Source organism: Seriola dumerili, unplaced genomic scaffold (genome assembly GCF_002260705.1).
Source record: "Seriola dumerili isolate Sdu_G_001 unplaced genomic scaffold, Sdu_1.0 BDQW01000122.1, whole genome shotgun sequence".
NCBI lineage: Eukaryota > Metazoa > Chordata > Actinopteri > Carangiformes > Carangidae > Seriola > Seriola dumerili.
The window spans coordinates 1833834-1861782 of NW_019174377.1; the positions used below are offsets into that span (position 1 = coordinate 1833834).

Here is a 27949-nt window from a genome sequence, read left to right on the forward strand (position 1 = left end):
CTGTGTTCCACTAACAAGCCAGACAAGGGGACGGGAAGAGAGGGAAAACTGCATTTGTCTTCATTCCCATCAGCACATTCATAGGCACAAACACACACACACACACACACACACACACACACACAAATACTGTACTGTACACTACACAAACAAACACAGCGACATTCAGCTAACTGCTCACTATCCATTAATAACATACTGTAGCTCATATCCTATATTGTTGTGTTGAGATGCTTTGACCTCATGATGTAGGTTTTTCAACAATGCTGACTCAGCAGCAGTTGTATTGTCCAGATACATGTGTATTTAAAGTAAAGGTCACCACACAGGTGATCTCCATTTAACCAGTTATGTTATGCGACCTCTACGACTATGATTTAGTGTCCTATTAAAGAGGGTGGATAATTCTGCAAACATGCAATTTGTATTTTATATTTCTAATTTATTTAATTCATTTTGTATGGGTGAGCTTTCAGTTTGACAGTAAATGCTCTTTTTCTGTTGATCACTGTCAAAAAAAAAAGAAACTTGAACTACCCACTGATTCACGTTGTAAAACAAAAAAAGCATGGAAATCTCAAATAATACCATTTGTAGGCATAGTATGTATTTGTGAGTAAGTATACGTGTACATCAATATTCCAATGATTTAAAGTTAGGAAAATGCTAATGCTTCTATACTGTATACTGCATAAGCTGGATAATATTAACTAATCTGAGATTACATTGCGATATTCTTGAATATCATTGTGTGTGTGTGTGTGTGTGTGGGGCAAGATTTGTGTTTCCTGTGTTTTCCCCGAATGCGTCTTAAGCAGCAGCAGCAGGAATTTTTAATTACTGGTCTGAAAAAGGAGCTCAAGGAAACCTTGCTGTATGGTCAAATCACAATATGTAGATGAAATCAAATTGGCAAAAGGCAGAACAAGGCTTCATTACAGATGATGGGAATTCATACCTGGCTGTCATGGCGCAAGTATTATCATTTGTTGGAGGCATAACAGAGAGGGAAATAACCTTGAGATATCTGAATGGCTGCAACGTCGCTGGCACAAAGAGAAAGTAAAGTTTCTTGCCTTCTTGCAGAATGTGATTATGAACAATTTGGTTTCCCATGGTGATCCCAACCATGCATTCTGATGAGAGACAAGACAGAAGTGGCAAAGAGGGTTTTTTTCAAATTCAAAACTGAAGTCGCGATAACTGGAACACTGATACAAAAAAACACATGCACACACTCACACACAGCATACATGGATATATACGTATATATATATATGCATGTTCTCCCCCGTGCCTGTGTGGGTTCTCTCCGGTTCTCTCCGGGTACTCCGGCTTCCTCCCACAGCTAATTGGATACTCTAAATTGACCGTAGGTGTGGCTGTGAGTGTGAATGGTTGTCTGTCTATATGTGTTTGCCCTGCGATGGACTGGCGACCTGTCCAGGGTGTACCCCGCCTCTCGCCCGAAAAGATGCTGGGATAGGCTCCAGCCCCCCCGCGACCCTACTAGAGGATAAGCGGAAGAAAATGGATGGATATATATATGTATATATTCCTCATGTTCTCATTATTCCATATACTGTAAATACACTTCTACACACACACACACACACGCATGCATGCACACGGATAATGTTTGTTGGGTTGAAAAGGAGACATTTGGACCAATTCCCTTCTTTTGAATATTCATGAGCACCTGCTTTCTACTAAACACTCATGAGATAACCAACACAGCATTACCAAAGACATGTATATGTGCTTTGTACTTTTATGTGCGTGTGCATCTGTCTGGAGTAAGTTTAATTTTAAGTAGAGAAGACCATTTGGACTTGAATAGATGGAACAGCTGCCTTAAGAAAAAACTCTTGTATGACAAATGTGCTGAGTTTTGTTTTTTTTTTTCAATCATATCCATATTCAGCAATTTGTGAGACAAGTTGATTTGAAGCTCCATTAAGAACTAAAGTGGGAGTTGGACTCAGGCAAAAGTATTGTTGACATTTATTGTGGGCAAAACTTTCAGCATACACGCTTTTATTCAAACTCAATTACAGTAACAGTATATTTTAGCCAAGACAAGTTCTGCAGTAGGAAAACCTCTGTCTTTTTCTGGTATCATTCACATCTAGCCTTTTTTTTTTTTGGTAATGCCATAATTAAAGCAGCATGAGACTGAACAATAGCATTGGCTTTTCAGATTCTGATACTGTAAATGCTTCATTCTTTGCTCAAAGGATGAACAACCTTGTCTCTACAAAAAGTGGATAGCAGAAATGGCTGCCCTTGTGATAATGTACAGTATAATGTGATGTAGTGTAATATGCCTCTTTATAATCGATTATAAAAAAAAAAAAAAAAGCCAAGATAATTTAGCAAAGTATGGAGGAGTTTTATTCTTTTCTTGGAAATGTACTCAGTGCCAGGAACCAGAATTGTATAATACCTAAATTGCATTGTTAACAGGGCTTTGCCCTTTGTTGTTCTTTCCTCATTCTATATCATCTTTAAGTGTTATAATTGTGTTACTGTCTGAAGGTAGCACTTTTTCGTGGTTGTGTGTGTGGGAGTGAAGATGTGCTCTTTCAGGCAATACTTATTGTGAGGATTTAGGGTGGGATGGGATTCCAACAGCGGACTCTACCTTTTAATATCATAAGAAATGCAAAGGCTGAGTTATAACACCTACTTGTGTTGTCCTGCTTTATTGCAGGAAAATTCAGCAATATTCAAACAACATGGCTAACACTGTCAGAACACTGTTTTTTTTCTCATGACATTATCACTTCAAATGTTTACTCTCCTGGTCGTATTCACCGAGTTGTGGATGTTTTGCCCCAGCAGTCATAAACACTTTCCAAATGTGGTTTATCTGTGTGCAGCAGTATTAGAGGGAGGGGGTGGAGGGTGATGCATGCCTCTGCCTGTTTCAGTTATCAGAATTCAGCTGCCATTTGGCCCATTTTAAGCTGTGGTTTGCTTATAAGGCATGTTTTTAGAAATCCTAAATTATTGGCAACATTACTTGAAGGGCCGTTACACATATTCATTTGTAACAAGGCTTTAAGTATCAACATTACGAAAAAAATTATGTCAGGCAGAATTTCAGGACCAACCACAGACAACAAATCAGCAGATTCGGTTCAAGGATTTATTCAAACAATAAAACACAAAAAGCTCACTGGATGGTGAGGCCGGGGATCAAAACTAAAGAACTAAACTAAGCAGAGCAAAATAGGCAAACTAATCCAGAGCCAGGCATAAATGAGTCCAAAAAAACTGGAAAGCTAACTGAATCACAAGGAAACACCAGGGGAGCAGAACAGAGGCACGAGGAGACACCAGGGAAACACTTCAGGCTAACTGACAAAGACAGAGACTGAAATACACCAGGGAGGCAGGGATGATTGGAGACAGGTGTAACACATTAGGGTGGGGCAGACAATCACAGAAAGGGAAAACAAGACAGGAAGTAAAATGACAACCTGACTCAAAAGGAAGTAATTTCAAAATAAAACAGAAAATAAACAAAAGTTCAAATTCCATACAAAGCAACCAAACACTTTAGACATTTTAGGGGCAGATCATGGCTTATTAGACCACACGCAATGAGCACTCTGATGATGTCATGATGCTAATTAAAGCTTGCTTTGTTTTGGTTTTTAGCAATACATCCAATCATTTAAAGAGGCCAGTGTGTTGATCTCTGCGAACAATGAAGATTGATTGCACTGAAGAACAGTTCCAGGTGATGAATTTTAACACAGTTCAGGTCAGTAGTGTCACTCGTGTGTATGTGAAAGACTGACTTCTGTTTTTTTAAGCTGTTTAAACATGTTCATAGTCCCTTTATAGTCCACTCCATTCCTCAAATTTCCACACACACATACCGTATGTTGCATTTGAGGTAAGGTATATAATGCAGGCATGCACTGACGCTGGTATTGACAAGTAACCAACAACCTTGTGGTGAGGACATATCATGTGATCTCCACACACTCGCACCGACACACACACACAGAACACAAGCCATATCCAGCTGACATGTAAGCCTTGATGTAGACCCCCATGTCCCCCCTCCAATCCAATAATTTCTCTGAGGCCAGTTCTCTGCAGGCACATTCACATCACAGAAAATCTTTTCTCTCTCTTGCGCTCACTCACTCACTCACTCACTCACTCACTCACTCACTCACTCACTCACTCACTCACACATACATACACAAACACACACACAGCTGTAAGCCATGATTGGGGTTAAGCCTCAGGTTATTACTGAGGAAAGTGGGTTGGGTGAATGGAACATGGAGATGGTCAGATATACAGTTTGTGTGTTTGTATGTGTGTGTGTGTGTTTGTGTGATGTGTGAAAGAGAGGAGAGGGTTACAATCCGCTCTTTAACTAAAAGACCTCAAACAAGGCGTAAGAAATATGGAAATTAAATTAAAAACAGTTATTGTGGCTTGCAGGCATCAAGTTTTATTTTGATTATAAAATCAGTGATAAGATTTTAAAAGGCCTTTAAGGACAAAAAGCCTCAACCGATTAAACAGCCACCATCCACTGTAGATGTATAAGACATACATTAGAATTTTTAGCTGTATATCTAATCTAAGTTACAAAATCACTCAGATCTCAAGTTAAAACATCAGAGGTCTTTTGAAACTACCATCATAAAATGAACAATAATAACACTTGCTGAGCAAAAAACAGCAAGCGATTCAGAGATTCTCGCATAAGTTTTATTTGATTGATCAGATACAGCACCTGGGAAAATAATCACAGCAACAACAACAAAAAAAAAATCATTATATTATAGGCCACATACTGAATCTATAGACCTACATTTGAACATTGTACATGCTGACAGGCTATGTTTCAAATAAATGCATCTGTACTCTGATAGAGAAAAAAAATATTTTCAACATGTGCAAATGTATTCATTATTTATTTACTCTTGAATAACATATATATTAGTAATATGACATTCAGTGTCAGATTCATTTCTTTCTTCTTCTATTTTGGGCTTGTTGCTATCAAAATTTGATGCACATTACTAATACCAATACCTCGAGTATCTGACTATTTGCATAACAGAGATACTAACTCATAATATTTCTTCGAAGTCCTGGAAAGATACATAATTTTTCATCTTTATCAGGCATTGTTACGCAGCTTCTCCTGAGTTTTTCTCATTAGCTTTTCAGGTTAATTGGTGACAGAACAATGAGGAACAGAACAATGCAAGTAATATGTAATTTTGTATGGTGTATATATGTTGCAGTCTAATTAAATGTGCTTTAAATTGTTTGATACATGACAGTAGCCGCCCATATAAATAGTAGATTATAGAATGGTTGAGAACGTGTAAATGTTGCTGTAAAGTCGAAACACATGGGAGTTAATTGCCATGCAGGCACTAATTAAAACCTACAGAAGAGTGAGAACTATAGTTCAAGGCTTAAATCTGTAAGTTTCTGCACATTGTTGGTGCCAACAGTAAAAAGACAGAGTATCCACAGTGACTGTGTCGTACCTCATTGTGGTGTGCATTCAGCTAAATGTAAATGTCCTCGACCAACCGGTGCTTTTATAATGTCCATCTTATATAACTGCTGAAGTGATTAATGCAAAATAAAGGCTGGACTGAATGGCATATATTCATAAAAGTTAAGTTCACAGTAACTTTTGAATAGCATTTACTGGCATGAATTGCAGCACATAGACAGTAAGTTTCACAATAAATGTGCCACTTTTAACCTTTCAAAGTTTTTCAGTTTTGAATAAATTGGTGCACAAGGTAAAAAGAGAAGATCATCAAGTCAGAGAGAAGGAGAGAAAGGCAAGAGATGGGTAAATCATCATACTAGTGGGGAGGAAAAGAGATAGAGAGATGGAGGCAGAGGTTTGTGACCGCTACATTAGCCTCTGTGCTTGTCTCCCTCCAGCACCATTAGCATATCATTAGAAAACATCTGAACTCACAGATGTTGGACTCTTAGCCTGGCAGGCTTGCTGAGAAGCCAACACACACTAACACATCCACACACAGGCTGACTGCAAAGCTAGTGCACTCTTAGGGTGAGCACACACACACACGCACACACAGCGTGAACTCCCAGATGTTTTACGTTGGCCCATGGCAGGATCAGAGAAGAGGAGAAAGGAGCTGGCACAGATCTGACTGAGAGATGCAGAGAGAGATTCTGTATGCATCCAATCAGTAAAAGCATATTAAAGTACAAAATATGGACCTGCAGACCCAACAGCAAAGTCGGTCCAATTTTCTGTTTCTATTTGTGCTCAAATGCATATGCATGTCTTTAGATCTATATTTGTATGCATAGGTAAGCATTTGTGTGTCAGTGTGCATATGTGCTCATACACTCATATTATCAAGGCAGTTTACAGCCATCTGCCAGCCTGTGGGGACAGTGCTGTCTATGATCTGTCAAACAGTCTGTATTTAGTCTGCCTTGCCAGAACCCGGGCAGAGCATTTAGACAAGGTGTGTGAAGATGCAGGACCATCGCACAAGCAGGTAATCATTATCTGACAGGCACCCAGGGATGGCGTTTAATGGTTTTGGCAACTAGCCCAGCTAAGTCATTTACCTGTCGCCTCCATACCATCTCCACAAGCATTCATCAAAAACAAAGCGATAAGAGCATGGGACATGTGCAGACTTAAGCACAGCAGCTGCAGACTATGTAAAGTCTTGTGTTGCATAAAGTGGTTTTATAAACCAAATGAAATGATTTCAAAACGTAGACATTCATACTCTGCATATTGTATATTGGCAAAAAACTTGCCAAAGTAGTACAGGTTAATTCTTCAGAGCAAAGGAAGAGGATTCTGGGATTTGTAGTGTAACATTTGAAATTTCACATTTAACACAAAAATCTTGGTGATGATTGAAGATGTTCTGGGTAAAATGCACAGTTCGTTTCCTAACATATTTAAGAGTGTCTCTATAATGTATGGAGACATATAAAATGCAAATTTAATGTATACCAACCCAAAGTGACATTATTTAAACGGCTTGGACAGTGTTAACACATTAATATAAAATATCAGCATTATACAGTACATATACAAAGTCAGACAATCTATTCAGTTCTCAATCAGGTGTCTGCAAATAGATGTCATTATAGATACAAGAGATACATACTTAGAGCAAATGACATGCTTTACCTGTGACAGACATTGGCAGTGTTGAGTTTGATTGTTTGTGTGTAATGTACAGTATGTGTGTGATTTTTCTTTTTCCATAGTTTTAGTGTAACATTTTTAAGTCACTAGCTAACAAATTATTTCGAGCACAAGTTCTATAGAAGGAAACCACCTTGTTGTGAAAATCTCAATGCTATCCATCTACATGACAAGTGGTTAAAAAAACAGCACTGCTCCCTCCACTAGATCAGTTGTTTTTCTTAGACCATGATTTCCATTTTATTGTATTTTTAAGCAACACGTAATGATATAATACATAGTATTTAAGATCCATGTCTAAACACCAATTTGTGATTGTTAGTTTGTTAAAGTGTTTCTACTGTTTTGTCAGTAATATAATCCTACAAAAAAACTTTATACATGTTCATGTGTTTTTGTATGCACAGATAGTAGGGTTTTTTCAATTTGTGATAGTTAGAGGCACTATGTAAGTTTTTCTCCCCCTAATTTAGTGCAGACATTTCGATCAAAGTCAAAACAAACTATAAGAATACACTGTACATGAGAGAGTACTTGTACATGTGTATTGTTAGTGCACAAATACTGTTTGTGTTTTTCCACACATTGGACAATCTCAGACTTTAAACAGAACAAAACAATAAATTGTGTCTTTTTGAGACAATGATGAGCACAACTGTGCTGGCTTAATCTCTGATTTACTAGCTACCTCGCAGTTCCACCTGCCTGTAATTTAGCCTGACGTTAATTCTTGCCAGTCGTCATATTGATGCTGCACGCTGCCACTCTGTCACTGAGTCAAACCATAATACCATTTATTTACAAGTCACGGTTTATCGGCGCAGAGGGCTGTGATTTGACAGGTCCGGGAGACTGAGTGGAGTCTGTAACCGTAACGAGCATGCTCGCTCAGTCAATCATCAGTGTGTTCACAAAGACCTTCAAAACTCCTCAAAGGTGTGTGAAACTACAGGATGCATGGGCTCTTGCTTCAGCCTTGCACTGTAATAGAGCAAGCTGCAATGAATTGTTGTGACACTTTGTTACTGTTTTATTTGCGTCTTGGTATTTCAAAAACACAAGGGCACATCAATACTCACTTTTAATAGAGATGCTTGTTTTCTGAAAATAAAGCTGTATTTTGCCCAAATCCAGGAAAGCTGCAGATTTATAATAAAAAGGGTTCTCAACAAGGAAGAGCATGGATTTGCATAACAATGAGAAAAACAACACCCATGACTCCTTTGCATGCCAACTGCCTTCTGTTCATTACTGTTGAAATATTCCCTCCATCTTTTCAATGACAAAATCAGCCTGAAGTTACAGGGGCTGAACAGTTGCTGCATGTTATAAATGCACTGCTCGCCATTGACTTGCATTGATCCTCACCTTACTTAGAGTAATGTGATGAGTCCCCAGCTGCAACCTCACAGTGTAACGCCATCAATTGATTTGTATCTGCTAATGTTCTTTTTGTCTGTTTCCAATAAGATACAAGATAGCTGCTGGGTTTATGGGAGGTTGGGAGGGTGGTGGTGGTGGTGGTGGTGGTAGAAGGGGGTTAGAGAAAGAAAGAAGTGAGTGTTGAGGGTATGGGAAAAAAAAGAGATATTCTTCAGCAGAAATGAGGAGCGATTTCGCTTGGCACAGTAGGTTGAGTTGCAAGGAAAGAAAGGCTTCAGGGCAAAAAGGAGATGAAAAGATAAAGGTGACGGAAGGATACAGAGAGGGCTGGTGGATACTGATATTACCCTAATGATGTGCTGAAGGAAACGGGTTAAGGGAGGAATGGAAAGTTGGAGGAATACAGTTAAGGGGGTGAGTCACAGGGTACATGGCTAAGGTGGAGGACTGTGCTGTAGGAAGAGGAGTATGAAGAGGGTGGGGAAGGAGGAGGTGATGGGAAGGAAGAGAGGGACATTTAGATTGATGAGTCATCACATGCAGGGTATGGAGAAAGAGAAATGGAAGGATGGATGGATGAATAACCAGAGATGAAAGTGGGGGGGGGGGGGGGGGTATTCTTGTAACCTTTCAAGCAGGAGTGATGACAAGTTGGCTGGATGACTGCTGGCACAACATCACACTTGTAACACACCGCGACACAATCTATAATGACTTGATAGATAGATAGATAGATAGATAGATAGATAGATAGATAGATAGATAGATAGATTGACAGTCATATGTTGTGGCTACTAGGATGGTCTTTTTTGTCTTTCCTGTCTTTTTCACTGACTCTTTATCCCGTCTCCAAGGTCTGTGGCTACTGTCTGTGGGTGCTGCAAGGGCAACTGCGAGGGTTAGAAGTCACATTGTTCATCATAGCACAGTAGAGCAATACACATCCATAATGCCATGGATAGATTCACAGGTGTGTGATCTCCAGTTCTTTGAAATCTCATCTTTAAATCTTCATATTTATCATTTTTCATTTTTCATCTAAATAGACTAAAACTCGCTTCACCCATTGGGATATCGCATATGTGGACTGAAACAATAACTAGAAATAGGAAAACAGGAAAGGTATGAAAGATTCAGGGTCGGATTCTTGAACATATAGAGTACATATGGAGTCAGACATGCTCATGTTCACCCTCTTAGTTTATTATGTTAGCATGCTAATTGCTAATTAATAGGTGATTAGTGGTTTGTCGACTAATGCCAGGGTTGGCATTTCAATCCTCGGCGCGTCCTGTCCTCCAAAACTTTGAGCCCCAAATTGCTCTCAATGGTTAGGCCAGTGTCGTGCATATTAGCTTGCTGCCATTGGCGTGTGAGTGTGTGTGAATGGATAAATGAATGAATGAGAGTCAAATTGTAAAGCGCTTTGGATACAGTCCATTTACTCAGCACAAACAACAACAGAACAAACACAAAGTACAACAGAGGCTGATGGGAACATCTTTAGTATTGCATGTATGTCAAAAACCAAAGTATTGACAAATTAAAAATTTGACCTGATGATGCTGCTGTTGAAAAGTCAGGGGTTCACCGAAGTTGATACAATTCATCCTGAGGGAATCACAATCCATTCAAAAGTTGTTGAGATATTTTAGTCTGGACCAAAGCAGTGAACTGACAGACTGGCCAACATCAGTGTTGCCTGAAAATATAACAAACTTTGTGATTTTGGTTTAGATTAAAAAGAAAATGATTGTAGGTTTGTGGGCTCAATAACCACGTTTCTTTCCACTTTTTCTGACTTAATGGTGAAAGCTGTTGGTAGCTGTTTCAGTCATGATCCAGGTTTGGCATAGTCTTAAAAGCAGTTGAGATGCTGGCATTGGGCCCGATAGTCCATGTCATGTTTGAACTCTGGCCAGGAGAGACTTGTCATTAGACTTGTTAATTTGTTCTACAAACATGTACTGCTGTACTACCATATTGACTATCATCTTAATGTGATTAAACACACATTTTACACCATGAAATTAGGCCACACAGTACAAAATTGAATTGTTCATGTGATTTACCAAGAAATATCCAAATGAGAGATGAAGATTTCCTCCTTAACATCACCATGAATGTGCCGATTTTCACTCAATGTGGTTTGAGTCAGAGTACAAAGTTAACATCAGAGTGTCAATTACCACATGCCTATAGCACTCTCTGTTGATGGGTCTTTATTACCAAGTTGGTATATTGACTGTGAACTAAGTAATTGACTTTGGTCAATTCAGCAGACAGAGAGAATGCCTTGGAGCAATGGGAATATTGATGAATGGATTTAGGTACATTGGATACATATATAGATTAGACACACTGTGAGATATTGGAAAAAGAGCAATATTTTTCCACTGTGGCATCATCCATATGTGGCGAGTAGAACAGAAAGGTGTGTGCCACAGTGTGTGTATTTATGTGTTTGAAATAGTGGTTACGACACTACATTTCAAAGTGTTCAGATAAACTGTGTAATGAGAAGATGTCGGTCGTGCATTAGCTGTGGCATTATTTGTTTTTGGCAGCAATGTGGAGCACTTTGAATTCACTAAATTCCACAAAAGACTTGTTTCACAAAAATGTCTCTTGGGTTAAATAAAAAAATGTATTCTCAGCATTTTAATATAAAATGCATTAATAATTTGTCAAGGGGTCATGATCCATTTTCTGCCTTTTTAAGGAAATCGCAAATGTCAGCTGCACAAAATGGGTAATACTGATGATACAAGGTTTCAACAAGAGACAAACAAAATGCAATATTTTCAACAGTAGTGGCCGATGGTTGTGTGTTTGCTGGTGTGTAAAAGAAAGATTGTTTGGTTGTTGCTTGCTTTATTGATTGCTTGAATCTTTCATTTAGTTACTCACAATTCCATTCTTTGGGAAAATCCTCTCAAAGACAAAAAGGATTCAAAATGCATTTTCATTTTGAATACACTTCCTGTATGAAACACTATCCTTTAGATACAGTAGAGCTCGGTTCATCTTATCCTTGATCCTCTGTACCTGTTGTTCATCTGGACATCACAAACTAATCTGGTAGTAATACAATAGTTTGATTCATTTGTTTCGATTGATATATGGGCTTACACTCAAATACAGTACATGAGCCATTTGGACATTTCCTTGTACCAAGCTATTTCTCTTTAGACTCTGAAAACTTGAGCACATAGAAGAGCCCTGTGCAAACCTGGTGGAGAAAACCCACAAACGGACACAATCCACTATCACAACCTTCTTACTTTGAGGTGTATTGAAGTACAGTATACTAGTTTTCTACATTTTTCTCTTTGAAAGACACTAGTAATGAAGCCACTACCTTTCATATATGTATGAAGGGGTGTCACAGTTCCCTTCTCTTTAAAGCGTTCTGATAATTTACTCTTTAAAATTGGCCTGGTCTATATAGGAAACAACATATTCACTTGGCTAACCTTGCGTAGCATGGTTGATATGGGCATGCACATGATATTGTTAACAGCTAACACCTTGAGAATTCTACTGTGTTCTAATGCTTGATTTTGGTTGCTTTGTTTGATATGAAAAACATAATATTCAAAAGGTTTCTTTTAATGATTACTGACATGGATTACTGGTGAATAAAAATGCTGTTCATAATTCATATGCTTTCCAAGAGCCACTGAAGTGTCCCTCTAAAGATGCCTTTAAACACCCAACAATTCACCCCTCTGTAAAAGGACAATATTCCCATGGACAGGCCTCACAAAACTGTAGTGTGAGTGCAGTCATGCAGGCAGAACTAGAATGAAAAAATATACTGTTTGTTGCTCATATTCATTTGGCTTATATAATTCTGTTGGAAAAAAAAATAAATGTGTAAGTGTGCCACAACCCTCAACCCACTCATAGTAAAACCTTAGGTCCCAAGTTGGACTGTACAAGCATGAGAAACCTCACTGCTAAGACACAGCAGTACAAGTCATTATCACATTCAGTGAGCACCCATAAATAAGTAAGAGAAGTGAGTGAATGAACTCCCTTTACAAGACATTTTGTTCAGAATTTCACATCTGCAGTGATGGTGAGCTAAAAATAAACTGCAACGAATCACCATTACCATCAAAACAAACAATGTAAAATATCATCATACAGATGGCTTAGCCCTGGTCTACCAAGACAAGTTTGGGAAAATGCCTTTAGATGAATTTTCCTGCTCATCTAAAGCTGGCTTTTGTATAAAGCCATTATAAAGCACAGCAGCTCTCCAATGGCTGCAGGTTTTGTGATAAGTCACAACCAGGACAGGCTCTCTCTAAAGTAAATGTTTGTACTGGAAACTATGGTGGGGGGTGAGGACGTTTCACCATGCTTATGTTGCAAGACTGAGAGCATCATGTAGTTTGTACTGAAGCTGCTGCTGGTTTTCTCTATCATTTCCATTTGCAACACAGTGAGAAAAAGAATCACAGTGGTAGCCTACATTAAATAGTGAGTAAGCCTTGGCTCTGCATTTGTGACCTATGTCAGTGTATAGGCAATGATACTGTATTTCTGTGGTAGTCAGAGGTTTTCCCACTTAACATCACAGCCACTCAGTAGTTAAAGTTTGGTCTGTATCCACAGTTCAGTCTCCGTGAAGCATTACTGATACACATGATTATTATCAAAAGGATTATGACGAACCCATGTTGACTTGGCTAAAGTTTTGTTTCAAGAATGAAATACCAGAAAATAAGAATCTGCACCACATGTTACGCAATACATAATACATAAGTTTGTATGTGTGGCACTCACACACATTAATATGCCATGAAGGCCAGTGAAGTCGCAGCCTGCAGGACTGCATAAGGTGATTTTACCAATTAGCCCATCTTCCATCTAGAGACAAGTAACTAATCAGTGAAATCTCCTGGTGTGGGATGTTTGTTTTCAGCAAAAACCTGCTTGCAGACTCTGTGCTCACTGTGGAGCACGGTGAGAGAGCTGTGAGGAGCCCGTCGATTTCAGCACCATGGACAGAGTCTGGTGGGGGAAGTGGACGCGGGCAGCATGAAGTTGAAAACGGCGAGTGCTGTGTTGTTTTGGTGCATATGAAATCTGCCTCAACACACAGCCAAACGTACACGTGTCCTGTTGTGGGCTATATTCCATTACACCAGTAATCAAATAGGAAACACCAATTGATGGGAAGCAGATCACTGTGCATTGTGTAGAGTTTTTCGTTGGCTGTATCTTCTATTTGCTTCATGAAATCTACTTTAAATGAAACTGGAGGCCGTCCCTGTGTGCATGCCGTTCTATTACGGAAGGAGAGCTGGGTCCAAATCTCATTTTAAGTAAATTAACATCCTGTCTGTATTTTTTTTTTTTTTTTTTAAAGTGTGGTGTAAAAACGTTGAACTCGCATTTTTTTCAGCCTATTTGATTTACTCGTATGTTCTGCAATCGGCCGGCAAAACCCCTCAGAGATGGACAGACCGCATCTTTCACTGGGACAACCGTGAAGCATCCCTTTCGTTTTGCCATCTGGAAAAATGAAACTGTGCTCTCCACCGTGTAACTACGCGATCCCAGACCGTCTGTCAGTTTTACCGACCTGCTACCGGCAGGCTAGATAAAACGACTCTGAATGGGTTACGGCTATAACACAATGTACTCTAACAGGATGTAGCCTACTGCAGGCAATGATTCTTTTTTCTTGTCTTAAGCTGCACAAAACACCTCATTATCTCTGGCTTTTGTCATTCTGTGTTGCTGAATGATCGCGCTTTCCTTCTTGTGCAATATCTGCTTTTTTTTCCCCCCTTTCCGTGGCCAGATGTTTGTGCTCATGAGGTCTTGACGTTGAAATAACGAGGACTTTAGCGGGTCCCCAGGGCGCCATCAGCGTCCCGCAGCTGTAGGCGGCCTGAGGTTTCCCTCTCTGTCAGCTGGCCTGCACGCTGCTGCCTTGGTGGGACAGACAAGAGTCAGGTTTGGCCGCGGAGTGAGTGGACCGATGCGTCAGGATGGATTGGGTTTGTAATGCAATTAGTTAGGCGCAGGCAGAACGTCTCTATCTGTCTCTCATTCTCACTTCAGTCTGCATCGCCACTACAAACACAACAAATCTTCAGTCTTCATTTTCACTTGAAACACTTTAATATTTTTTGCTTCCATTGCTTCTTTCTCTCTTGCGCGCACACGTGCATTTGTGCATGATGTGTAGTGTACGCGGACGGGGACCATGACAACAAATTAGTGCGCGGAAAGACGCACGCACACTCACTCACGCGGATCCTTTTTTTTTTTTTTTTTTTTTTTTTTTAAAGCTTCTTCTTACATGTCCCCTGACCAAACCTTATCAATAGACTACAGCGGAATTCAGTGTAACAGCAAGTTAAAGACAGCAGACGGGGAAGGGAAAAGTGGGAGATGGAGAGGAGGAGAGGGTACAGAGAGAGAGAGAAACAGACCCTTTCACTGAGAGAAAGAGAGAGAGAGAAATAGAGGGTGTGTGGGAATGAGAGAGAGAGAGAGAGAGACGGGGCGCGCATGTCCAGTTCCTCCATGCAGACTGTTCTCCCAGCTCGCCAATCATTCTAGCGAGTTTCCCCACTCTTCCCTCTCTCTCCCCGTCTTTACATGTGCACCGGACACACAGCTCTCTCCTGAGCGGACACTGCAGGGGAAGAAACGAACGAACCCACCATGGAATAGGAATACTGCTGGACAACACGGGGGAAAAACTCTCATCTTTTCTTCTTTATTCCCCTTTTTTTCTGACGCCTTTTTTTTCTCTCTCTCTCTTTCGCATCCCCCCCCCCCTCTCTCTTTCTTTCTCTCGATGTCTCTCAACAGTTTCTGAAGGGATTGAAGGAAAGAAAAAAATGAGGATTATTATTTTTTCTTGGCACTTTCTCGGGGTGTATTCCGCCCTTTGGGGGCTGGCGACGGGGGCTTTCCCCAGCTCAGTGCAGATAGGTGAGTTGGAGGGTTACAGATTTTACGCACGGACACTCAGATCAGACACACTACACTGAATATTTGTGGATTTTAGCGGATATCAGTCACCTAGAAAAACAAGGGGGGTTGCACCGGGACCCTTCATACACCAAAACACAAAAATCACTGTCAGACACAAGAAATTCATGCAGGGGTAATGGAAAGGAAGAACACACAACTATGGAAACATTTTCCCTCTGGTGCATCTTTTCCCTCTTGTTTTGCATCCAAGACATTTTGCATCTCTGCTGTGACTCATATGCTTTTTAAATGCACACTAACTCTTTCACTCTGTCTATCCTTTCGCTGTATTTGCGTGTATCTTAAAGGCTGTTCTGGGCTCATGAATGTTTCAGGGAGCTTTGTTCCCCTCTAGTCTTCTTCACTGTTTAGACACTGCAGCACTCTCTCTCTTTCTCTCTCTCTCTCTCTCTCTCTCTCTCGCTCTCTCTCTCTCTCTCTCTCTCTCTCGCTCTCTCTCTCTCTCTCTCTCTCTCTCGCTCTCTCTCTCTCTCTCTCTCCCCCTCTCTCTCTGCCCTTTTCCAGTTACCATCCTCCTGTCAGTGCGGGTGAAGCCTGTCTTTCAACCCGACTTAAACTTAACAAATTCTGGATCATCATTGGTTTGCTCAGTGCATATGGACCACACATGCATGGAATCTCACCCTCTCTCTCTGTCTCTCACTCTATCCCTCTCTCTGGCACACACACATGCACACACACATTCGTGCAGGCATGTGTGTGATAATGAATGCACTGCATCACTCCTTGTGGGGGGCAGCTGGGAGGTCCTATAATGAAATTCAGCTCCTTGACTCTGTCTCCCTACAGCTGCCAATAAACTTAATACGCTAAATATTTTCTGCTTGGCACACACACACACACACACAAACACACACACACACACACACACACACACACATATTTGCACTGGTTTTCAAGCATGCATGTGTGCATGTAGAATGTGCACATGCAATCATAAAAATGCACGCATACTGTATGCCGTGCGCACAGCTTCAAATGTGCATCCACACGCATGTGCAACGTGCCCGTGCACACTTTTACACTGGTATGCATACATGTGTGCACACAGTGAACATGTATGCATGCACACGCATACATACTGTGTACAGCATATGTTCTCATGCAGAAGAACACACATGAACACTTTCCCTCTCGCACACTGACCATCTTCTTTAAACACTCAAATATACATACTTGATCATTCACTCAGCTCTCCAGCAGTTCACTTGAGGAGTCATTTGCATATCTCTGCATTGCACAGAAGTGTAATATCACTGGAAGCACAAACAGCTTCTTTTTGTCTTTGTGTGTGTGTGTGTGTGTGTGTGTGTGTGTGTGTGTGTGTGTAGAAGAGAGGGAGAGACAGGGACAGACAATGACACAGATGAGAATGTTTGTGAAATGTATTTGAGAAACTGGTGCAATAACATGTCATATTGGGACATTGGCATGTCTGTGAATGTGTGTGTGCTATAAGGTGGAATTCTACCCTAGAACAGAAATCACAGTCTTTCATTGTAACCATAAGCAGGAGATTTAGTGTCAATTAAACTTAATCAGATAATTATAGAAAACAAAATCAATATATGCTTCACACATTACCCATACATGCTCAGGATGTGTTGTCTTTATGTATCCATGTGTGTTTAGTGTCTGGCCTTGGTGACTGATCTACAGTGATGCTTCAGAGAGACACAGAGAAAAGCATAGGGGAAGGTTCAGCATGAATGACACATGCAGACACACAGATGAGTGACATGTTATGTAGTGACGATCGCTTTGTTCAACATGCTCTGCCTCCCAACACCTCTCTTGTTATCTTCTTCTCCTTCCCTCTCTTTCCTCTGCCCCCCCCCCCACCACCACCACCACCAATGCGATGTCCAGGCTTCACAGTCTGCCAGTGTAATCCAGCTGAGCTGAGCTGAGTCTGATTCAGTTAAACTTGGGTCAAATCACTTTACTTCAGTCCAACATACTGTATGAAGAAATGTAGAAGTGTGGTATTTCATGGAGACAGACAGTGGGCAGTTACATTTCCAGGTGTACCAGGTGTCATTGGGAAACAAATGTTGCTGCTTTGATTTCAGCTTTAAGTTTTCCCAGAATGGCACTTGAACTTTTTCAAATTCTCTGTGAATGTTTCATCACTTTATACTGATCATGGCTCTATTGCAGTGATTCTATCATCTCTGACTGCCCATGTCCACCTACAACACTCTGAATCATCTTACAGACTGACTTTGCCAGTTGTCTTTCAATTATAATATTTTGGTATTTTATATATTTTCAGTTTATTTCCAGCATAGCTTTCAGTGTTTTCTTTTCTTCTTTCTTTTTTTTCTTTCCTGTATTATTAATCAGGCTTCAGATGACTCCCCCAGCTTTTCTCAAACAGAGGTGGTAATCTGCCAGTCTTCACTAGAGATACCAGATCTCTCTCTTTCCAAAATTTCTGTCACGTTCTTCTTCTCCTTAACTCTTCCTCTGACGCCGTCTCCACTATTTCTTATTATCTCTCGTCTCCCCTTGTTCTCACTCTGTCAGACGCACCGTATTGAGGGATACTCTCATTTTTAAAGGCCAACTGACACTTAGCACTCACCTCCCTCTTCCTTTCTTTTTCATGGCCCATGCGCCTCCTTTATTTAGCTGACACTTTTTGATCTGGCCTTCCTCCCTCCTGTTTTTCTTTTATATCCTCTCCTACTCATTATCTCTTTGACTGCCTTCCTGTCGGCTTAGTTGTTTCTCTTTTCTCCTCCTCTCTCTCTTTCTGTCTGTCTCCAGCTTCATCAATGAAATACACACTGTGGGTATCCGTAAGTGTGTCTATAGTCATGTTTATGTGTGTGTAAGAGCGAGGATGTGCCGAAAGACAAATTACCTTTTGTAACAAAGCTAATGAAGATCTTGGCTTTCTTCTCTCCCTCCCCTCCTCTGTTTTTCTCTGCCCTCCCTCTCTATCTATCTTTCTTTCCCCACATCACTCTCCTTCTTCCTGTCTCTCTCCCTCTCTCACCACGCACCCTTCCGACCCCTCTCCGCCCTACAATAACTCACTTCCTTTCCTCTCCATCATGTTCCTCTCCTCCTTGCCCTCTCTCTTTGTCCTTCTCTCTAGGCGGGTTGTTCATTAGGAATACTGATCAGGAGTATACAGCGTTCCGACTAGCTATCTTCCTTCACAACACCAGCCCTAATGCTACGGAAGCTCCCTTTAACCTGGTCCCGCATGTCGACAACATAGAGACCGCCAACAGCTTTGCCGTCACCAACGCATGTAAGTGTTTAAGTGACTTAAAAATGAGGCTGGAACAAATACATGCAAGTATTTATTCCTCTTTCTTTCTCTTTATCTTTGTCTTGCTTTCTCTCTACATGTTTGTTTTTCAGTCTCTGTATTCTCTCTCCCCACCACACTGTTGGGTAAAGATTGCTTTAATTAGGAACTCAAGTTATTTAAAGGATCAGATTGCAACCTCATTATCTTTGTCACGCACAATACAGGAGCTGAGTTTTCTGTGGCGGACTTTGTTTGAAAACTGGCTTTTGTGCAATGGTTGCTGAACAAATTGCCATTTTGAAATGTTGATTTGTAGGTGCTGGGCAATGTCACTGGTTAGTTTTGCCAACAATTATGGCCAACACAGGTTTTTAATCACATCCATATGTTATCCACATCTAATCCCACTTAGCACTATCCACCCCATCTGCAAAAAAGATATTATCCATCATGAAATACTGCAGCTTGTTACAACCATAAAATTAGTCTCGGAACAGTTGCAGACAGTGGTGAAAATGGGTCCTTTGTGTTCAGAACAGAGGGGAACAGTTGGTACTTGTGTCCTCTCGGATCATTTGAGGGATGACAGCTAATCTTTCACCATCCCTGTCTGTACTGTGGGAGTTGAGATCTAATCCTTCACATGGCCTCTCAACCTGGAAGCCTGTGAGGAAGACTTTGAGATGTTTGTACTGGCAAGTCGGTGTTAACAAGGCTTAACAGTTCAGATCTGCTCAGTATGCTACAGGTGTGGGTGTGTGTCGAAATATGAAAAATGCTATCACGATGAAAAATGTCTGTGTAACGAGAAAATATTTATCAGGATGTATGCCGATCCTGTTGAATACTTGAAAATGTTTTTGACATATTTTACAATGGGCACTGGTCTGTTTTGTGTTAGATCAGGAAAGAATAAGAATAACCAAACATGAAATGCTGGGACATTTTCTTGTCGACAACATAATCTTAAATTGAATTTGTGCTTATTTGATGTTCTCTCTCCGCACTCTCTGATATCCTGATCATCCCACACTTTTGCTTTCATAATGATTATGGATGTTTTTTTTTCTCCATGCGAGCACACAGTTGGCTGGTGGAAGGCTTTTATAGTAAATGTATTCCTTCAATCTGACTGGTGTCTTTAGGCACAATCATTGTTATTCTTTTATCTCCCAGAACAGTGAGATGTCCAAACTCCAAGCGGCTTTGTTATAGCTGTCTGTGTTTTCACATGACTTTGCTGAGTGACACTGGGTGAAAGCCCTGCTAATCTAAATGCCTTGAACGTGGTTAGATGTATCTCTGTGTGTGTTCTTGTGTGTGTTTATGATTGAGATGGCAACAATCTCCACAGGATACCCTTTGTGTAAGTCTCTTGCTCATCTGCCTCCTGGTGAGAGAAGTGTGTGTTATAATGTCGTTGCATGAGAGGAGACAAAGGTTCAGTTCTTACTTTTAATAGGTTTTTGAGAAAGTTGATGCACTTTGATAAAAAAAAAAAGTAAATTAAAAAATAGAAGTAATGGGTGTGAGCAGTGTGTGGAGGTTATGTTGATTCAAGAAAATAGCATGAAAATATGAAAATCTGTGTTTCCTTTGCTGCAAAATGAACAAGGTGCTCAGTGTTTTTCATCATTGTACGGTGCATCTTGAATAGCTTTTTGTACTGTCCTTACAAGCTGAATTTCCCTCAAGAGTATCCTATCATATCATATCCCCTTATTAACACAGTACCATGGTGCATCCATCTTATTTTGGGGAAATTTTCGAGCGATTGTACTGTAATGTTTTACCTCCTTATCTCATTAAACTTTAACAAATCGACCACTCAAGCTGTTAACTAGCCAGTGCGAACAAAATCAATACAGTATAATACAACAATACAGTGCTTCTCCTTGTGGTATTATATCAATGTGTTTAACAAGATTCTTTAAATATCTCCAATTGGTGAACGGAAGCTGACTCAAGCTGCCCTACTGTCAAACACGGCTACTGAAAAGGGCAAAAAATGAATGCTTCAGAGTCTGAAATGTTTTGATCACCTGGCAATAGCTTTATGTTGTTTTATGCATGAGAAAATGAATTTAGACGTCTTCTGTCCCCGCAAGGCATTATTATAGGATTTAACTGCAGCCAAATGCAAGTCACATAGAATCATAAATCAAACTGTGTAATGCAATTTCCAAGTTTGTTGTTTCCCACCCCCTGTATTGTTGCCCCACATGAATGAATAGACAACCTACAATGATTGGAAAATTAATAGTCCATCTGCCTCCTCCCACCCACGAATACCATCACATGCTGCATCTATTTCTGTTCACTGTTAATCTGTGTGAGTGGGAAGGTACACACTGAATACACATCAGGTAGCTTTGTTATAATGTGAGGGGAGGAGTATGGAATTTACTGGTGATGAAGAAAGGGGTGTGCTGAGAGGAAATTTTGGCAGAGTCATTTCTTAGAGTTTAAAACCACTCAGCAGGTGTTTTACAATCAGCATGCATGCACTGAAGCCCAGCTGACTGAGATATGTTACAGTGGGTGCCGGAGACCAGGGTTGGACTGGGAAAGAAATTGCTCCAGCCCTGGATTTATTGACTTCGACTGGGGTGCGACCACGCTTGTATCCCAAGTGACAGGCACACAGAGAGGGCCAGTAAAGAGACTGACAGGGCTGGTGAAAACTTTATGGATTTTTTGACGTTCTACCCCCCCAACGATGCGACGGTCCACCAGGATTTGTCCCGTTATGCTCGAAGGCCAGTCCAACCCTGCCAGAAACCTTTCTCTCTCTTTGTACGCTCATTCCTATTTCTACCACAGTATATCCACCAATGACCAGTGGCTTAGTTATAACAAAATCAAGCTGTGCTCTATGTGCAAGACATCAAGAGTGTTTCCGTTTGACAGAATGGTGCAACCATAAAAAAACATGGAGTCTTGGGTTTTAAGATTCCAGCAAGTGTAAACATCACATAGCTTCAGTAAAGAGTTGAAACAACATGATACAGAATTTATATCTTACACTGTCAGATAGTGAGGAATAAGATGGATTTTCTAATCTGCTTATTGGGAAATGAACTTGAGAAAGGGTATGTTAACGTATAAGACCAGCAACATTTTTTATTGTCAACAAATCACATTTAAAGACCAAAACCAACAATGAATTGATCCTGTTTAATATTGTCTGTGTTGCCAAAGCCTGGTAGCTTGTTCCTGTGTGTGATAGATTTCAATATTAACAAGTCAAACTCCTTGACAGACTAGCAGATCACCAAAGTTAACACAGTTCATCCTGAGGAGGACATGTATGTCTGTACACATTCCTTTACTACCGTGCACACAGCCACTGTTGTGTTTATTTTGAATCAGTCCCACATGTAATATCCTGCTGTTTTATACGCTACCATAGCTGAAAATAGTCCCGAACAAATACACAATTTATTCCTGTTTGAGTGAAGTTAGCTAAAAGCTACAGTGCCCAGCTGTTTGAGGAAATTAAGTAGCCTATTTAAAAGTTAAACTGTATTTATGTAAGTTTTTATGACCCCATTTTAAAGATTTATGTCTTCAGTTGAAACACATGGGCTGAGGGCTCAGAGCCACAGACGGACGAGTGAAGTCAGTAATGAGCGATGGACGAATGTATTGTTGTCTTTGGTCTTTTCATGGGACGTATTGACAAGAGGAGAAGTATACAGGAGAATAAGGCATGCTTTATCCTTTGTATTATATATATATACTGTATATACAGTATATATATATATTCTCTCTTGTGTTTTACTTTAAGATTTCCTTCATTCTACTCATTCTATTCAGATATCAACCCTTTCGCTGTTTGTCTTCCTCTTGTACTTGTTTGTCTATTTCCATTTCTCTTTCCTGCCCACATATCATCTGTCTATCTCTTTCTCATAGGTGTACAGATATACACACACACACACACACACACACACACACACACACAAATGGAGGCATTGGGCCATAAGAGGAGGAGTGTTTTGAGAATGAAGCTGTTCTATGTGAACCGTCTGCTCTCTCTCTGCAGGCTACATATATCCACCTCTCTCATTCTTTCATACCCTCTTTCTGTCCCTTCTTCGTCCTTGCCCACTTGTTCCACCTCTGTTGATCTGTTTCTCCATCTCTCTCTGCTTCTCCAACCTCTACCCTTGTCGCCCTCATCTCCTCACTCTATCCCCCTTCCTCTGCTCCTCAATTCTTCGTCATGTTTTGCCATCCACCCCCTCACACCCTACACCCCCATACCCCCCCCCCCTCGCACAGGCGTGGTGAATGGATCTCTAAATTAATCCCTGACTCTTGCTTTGGGTGGTGAGCAACGCTCCAAATTAGAATAGAGAATTCTGCCTCTGACCTTGGCCAGTTCCTCTCTATTCTAGTATTCAGGAAGCCTGAACGGATCATAAAAATCCCTGGTCCCCATCGTTTTTTCCTATTCACAGAGGGAATACAACCCATTTTCTTCTCCCAGGGTCACACATCCATATATCCTCTGCTGCTGTCAATCTTTCTTTGTTGTTTCCTGTGTGTGCATGCATACCTGTGTGCCTGTCTCTTTTCTAGTATATAGATATGTATATCTGTGTCCTGTAGATGTGTTGTTGTGTCTTACTTTCTTTCATCTGTTCATATAGTTCCTCTTTTTTGATGTGGAGAGGCAAACTATTCCACTGGGCTCACTATGCTGTGTCTCGATTCACTGGCCTATAGAAAATAATGCACATGAATTAGCATAACCAAAACCTGCAGTGTGTGTGTGTGTGTGTGTGTGTGTGTGTGTGTGTGTGTGTGTGTGTGTGTGTGTGCGTGTGTGTGTGTTAGTGTGTGTGTGTGTGTGTGCGCGCGTAGTGACACATCTGTCCATACTGAGTACACACTGTGTGCACACCTGTGTGTCACTGTGGTGCATGGGCATGCATGAATGTGGCTGTGCGTGTGCCGTGGAAGAAACCCCGCTGAGACAGCATGTGATGAAGATAGACAGAAAGTGATAAGGTGAATTAGGGACGGAGGAGAGAGAAATGGAGAGGAAAGGATTTGTAACAAAGAGCTGGTTATGCCTGATTTGTGGTGCCAGAGCTGAAAGACACAATGATGTGTTGCCACGGCTGTAAATGTGTTTCTTGATATGTGGGATGATACTTGAGTTTTAATCCATTTTTTAATCCAAAACTAAAACAAATGATAAATGATTCTATTCTATTCTATTCTATTCGTACTGTACAGCACTTACTCTAATGATGATAATGTGTGGTGTGGTCTGGGGGTTTGGATGGTTGATTATTGCGGTGATGCATAACCTCATTTGTCATCGAGAGTTAATATAGATTTGTTCTATAGTGAATCATTCACAAGTCAATACTGTTTATGTATTATTGACTGCCACAGATTGCATTTACATGTAGACTTCACCTGATTATCCTTGCAGCCTGATTGAGTTAAACTGATGGAGTCAGAATCTCCTTGAGGTGTCAGTCATTTTGTCCCTGTTGTTTGGAGTTAAGGGCAAAATTAATTAACGTGGAGATGTGGTGGCGATTAAGATTCTGGATTAGATAATGGTTTTTAGACCTGCACTCATGACAAGACAAAAGTTCAAATCTTATCTTCCTTCACATCTGTATTTACTGTATTTGGATTAATATAACAATCTAATTAAATATTTATGCTTCACCTCAGTGTAACCTTGGCTTTTCCATTAGTTGTTGGTGCTTGTCACTTTTAGAATAAACCTGTTGTCCAGAATCCAGAATGTGGGCCATAACAAAACATTTCTGATGCAGTGTAATTGGATGGCAATCAGTGTGTGACTCCGTCAGGGTGGGTTAGATTGAATCTGTAAACTCTGCGGGGTTCAATCAAAGAAAGACAGTATGTCATAAAAACAGTATCATAATAGTAAACAACACAGGCATCATTATACAGAGTAAGTGGGAATGGGGTCACTGGGTGTTCTTTTCTGATTGCCATTATCTCTCTATTCATCACAGTGACTTGTGTGAGGTGAAAAAACGAGTAGTTCCACCACTAACATACAAAACACAGAACTGCTATCCCTCTATTTTAAATTGTAACTTCACATCAGGCTTAAAAACAGTGTTCTGGTGCCCTCTCTGGCTGAAAGTTTCAAGCCTTTGTTTTTTACCTATGTCCCCAACCAGCAGCATTGATGGGTGTGGTTGGGTGTGGTCAGAAGTGTGCTTGGTTGCACCTGTAACCACACCCAACAGTGATGTCACAGGGTCCTGGAGTATACTTGTACATCACTGCAGCAAGGAGAGAAGTTAAACCATTGGAGATCAGCAAAAGATTTTCAAGTGTTAAAGGTTTGTTGGCATCAGTGACATCTGAAAACACAGGAGTAAAACAGGTAGCTTGATTTATGGATATGCTGTTGCTACCTACGCACGTAACCATTCCAGCAATGCTACACTTAGGCTTCACCAAAGCTGACATGCGCCTCCTGAAAAATGTAGCTATACGTCAGGGACAGCTACGGAGCTACCACATAGAGACCACTGTGCAGAACTGTGGAGACAGATGATAACAGCAGAAGCCTGATCACATGCAATACATGTGTCTAGTGTTGCATACATGTGGACTCCTGTTAACCCCTTGTGTGCACTATAAATCTATCCTAAGAAACATCTTACATTAGAAGGGTAATGTGAACAGTCAGAAAAAGAACAGATTTCAGTGGCTTTACAGTTCAGTGTAATTCTAAAAATTAAAAGTCTCTCTTCACAAACTGATCAAACTCGAGGCTGGTAGACATTGTTGTGGACAGCTCCTAGTGCTGTTCTTTTTTCAGGGTTTTTTTTTCAGAGTCTCTTAGCACTTTCCTGCCCATTAAAAATGGAGAGTGGAAACACACCCTTACAAGTCTTTGTTCCCGCATTGACAAGAAAATAACTGCGTTTGCGGTGATTTAGTTGTTAATTGAAAGGCTGTTAATACAGTGATGAATGTAAAGACAAACATGTACAAAAACACACACACACACACACACACATAAACACACAATTTCAAAGAGTTCATCAGTGTTTTCACATTCACTATACATATTCAGGGCTTTGATCACGTAGATTCCTGGAACACCCTGCTACAACTCTGCAGCACCCACCCACGCACCCACACACGCACACACACACACAAACACACACAAACACACACACGCTAACACAATTTATTTTGCAGTCCCATACTCTCGCTCTCTCTCTCTCTCTCTCTCTCTCTCTCTCACTGACACATATGCACATTGATTTGCCAACCTGTCCATATATATTGCAACTTCCTTACAGACAGCATTTCTCCGAGCCTTTTCCTAGCTCACCTCTTTCATTAAACGGCTCAGTCATCTTGTAGATGATTTGAGACGCTCAATAATAGCACTGTACCATCATCTTTATTGGTGACGTTTTGCATGGTCATATGTCTTCTTAATGGCCACACTGAGGGAAATAGAGTGGAATGATATCTGAAACCCTGGCAGGGCAAAGAGATTTACATTGCAGCAAGCCTTCGTTTATTCATGTTACTGGCATACTGGAAGTGCCGGATGACTCTGACAGGGCCCTAAATGCTTTTCCCGGCATCAAGATGCATTATAGCATAGCATGGTAATAACTTATAATAATAATAATAATAACTTATTAATTTCAATTTTTTCCCATTCACAGGCACCTTTATTGGAGCATTATTTTCTTAGTCACCAGTTAGTAAAACTTTGAATTCCAATTCAGTGGTGAGTTAAAGTCAGTTTTTGTTACTGGAATAGTGATAATGAAACAGTGGGAAAGAGCAACCATATATACAGAGATGCATTGCAGCTCAGTTGATAATTTTCTATGCATACTGTGCCTTACATAATGTCATGAATCCTGCGCCTGCAAGCTCTAGAGATGGCAACTTCACTGATCAAGAGGTTCAAAGCTGCCTCTCAAATTTAATGGCTCTTATTTCCTCCAGTCAAGCTAACTGCCTGAAAACCAACAGTTTCACAAAGTATCTGGGCTCATATTCAAAGTGTTTTGTCTGAATTGCTGTGTAGAAGTTCATCTAAGTTCCAAGTTGGGAGTTTATTAAGAGCTGCTGAGACAGGAAAAAAAAACAAAAAAGGTTATGGCGGGAAAGAAAAGAAACTATAGTGAGCTCTACTGGATGTTTTGAAATCAGTGTCTGATGTCTGTCACACACACACACACACTCACAGAAATTGTAACTGTTGTTAAAGTCAAAGTTATGTACTGAAAAAAAAAATGGCAAAACTTTAGTGGCCATATATACACACAAATAGTGCAAAATGAAATTTTCTTTATTTGAATCCTTTAGGTCTGATCATGATTTGTTTGCTATATGAGTGTGCCTGACTCAGTCTCCAGCCTCAATGATAAATTTAGAAATTTTTAAATGGAAAACATCTTAGAATTGCAATGTTAAGACTGACAAAACCATTGCTTAGAATTTTCTCATAATCAACACTTAAAAGCTCATGGTAATGCAATATGTGGATTACTGCCACAACGTGAAGCTGTAAAAAGGGAAAATCAGATGTTTAATTCCCTGCAACTGTATTACACACTAAGAGAATGAGATTTTGCAGAGAAATATCTTTTTGTTTTCATGCAGTATTTCAGTTAATCACAGATTCTATTATTTTTGCAGCACTGGGGTCATGAAACTCAAAATTCTCCACTTGAAACAAGGTCAAGAAAACTGAATAGGGGCTCACAAACAAAACCCTCACATAGAAGGAGCAATGTAAGATATTCAGGACTCCATGTTTTTAATTATAGAGAACATACTTGCAGTGCAATGTAGAAATAGACTGTAGGCTTTCCACCCTCATGATTGTCTGCACTGGATTAAGTTTTGTTCAGTTCAGACACTAAATGTAATTTTCACATCTGGTGACAGTATGTGCACACAGACATCAGTGGCAGTGTTCCTCACCAAGGTGTCAGTTTTCACATTCTCTCATTTTCCTTTAATCACCAGTGACGATCAAAATGCTCAACAGTATTCACTGCGTG

General features: G+C 40.3%; 1 protein-coding gene across 3 annotated transcripts in view; it reads left to right on the plus strand.

Annotated features, from left to right (window-relative positions):
* The first annotated feature begins 15462 nt into the window (after positions 1-15462).
* The window catches only part of gria4 (glutamate ionotropic receptor AMPA type subunit 4), a 97018-nt gene continuing 84531 nt past the window's right edge, over positions 15463-27949 (plus strand). For 2 of the 3 annotated variants that reach the window (XM_022748469.1, XM_022748472.1), the window contains exons 1-2: positions 15469-15562; positions 18732-18890. In XM_022748469.1, the coding sequence (XP_022604190.1) occupies positions 15469-15562; positions 18732-18890 (253 nt within the window). Of the gene's footprint in view, positions 15563-18731; positions 18891-27949 lie in introns of all 3 variants that reach the window. The other variant, XM_022748471.1, reaches the window with a different exon arrangement.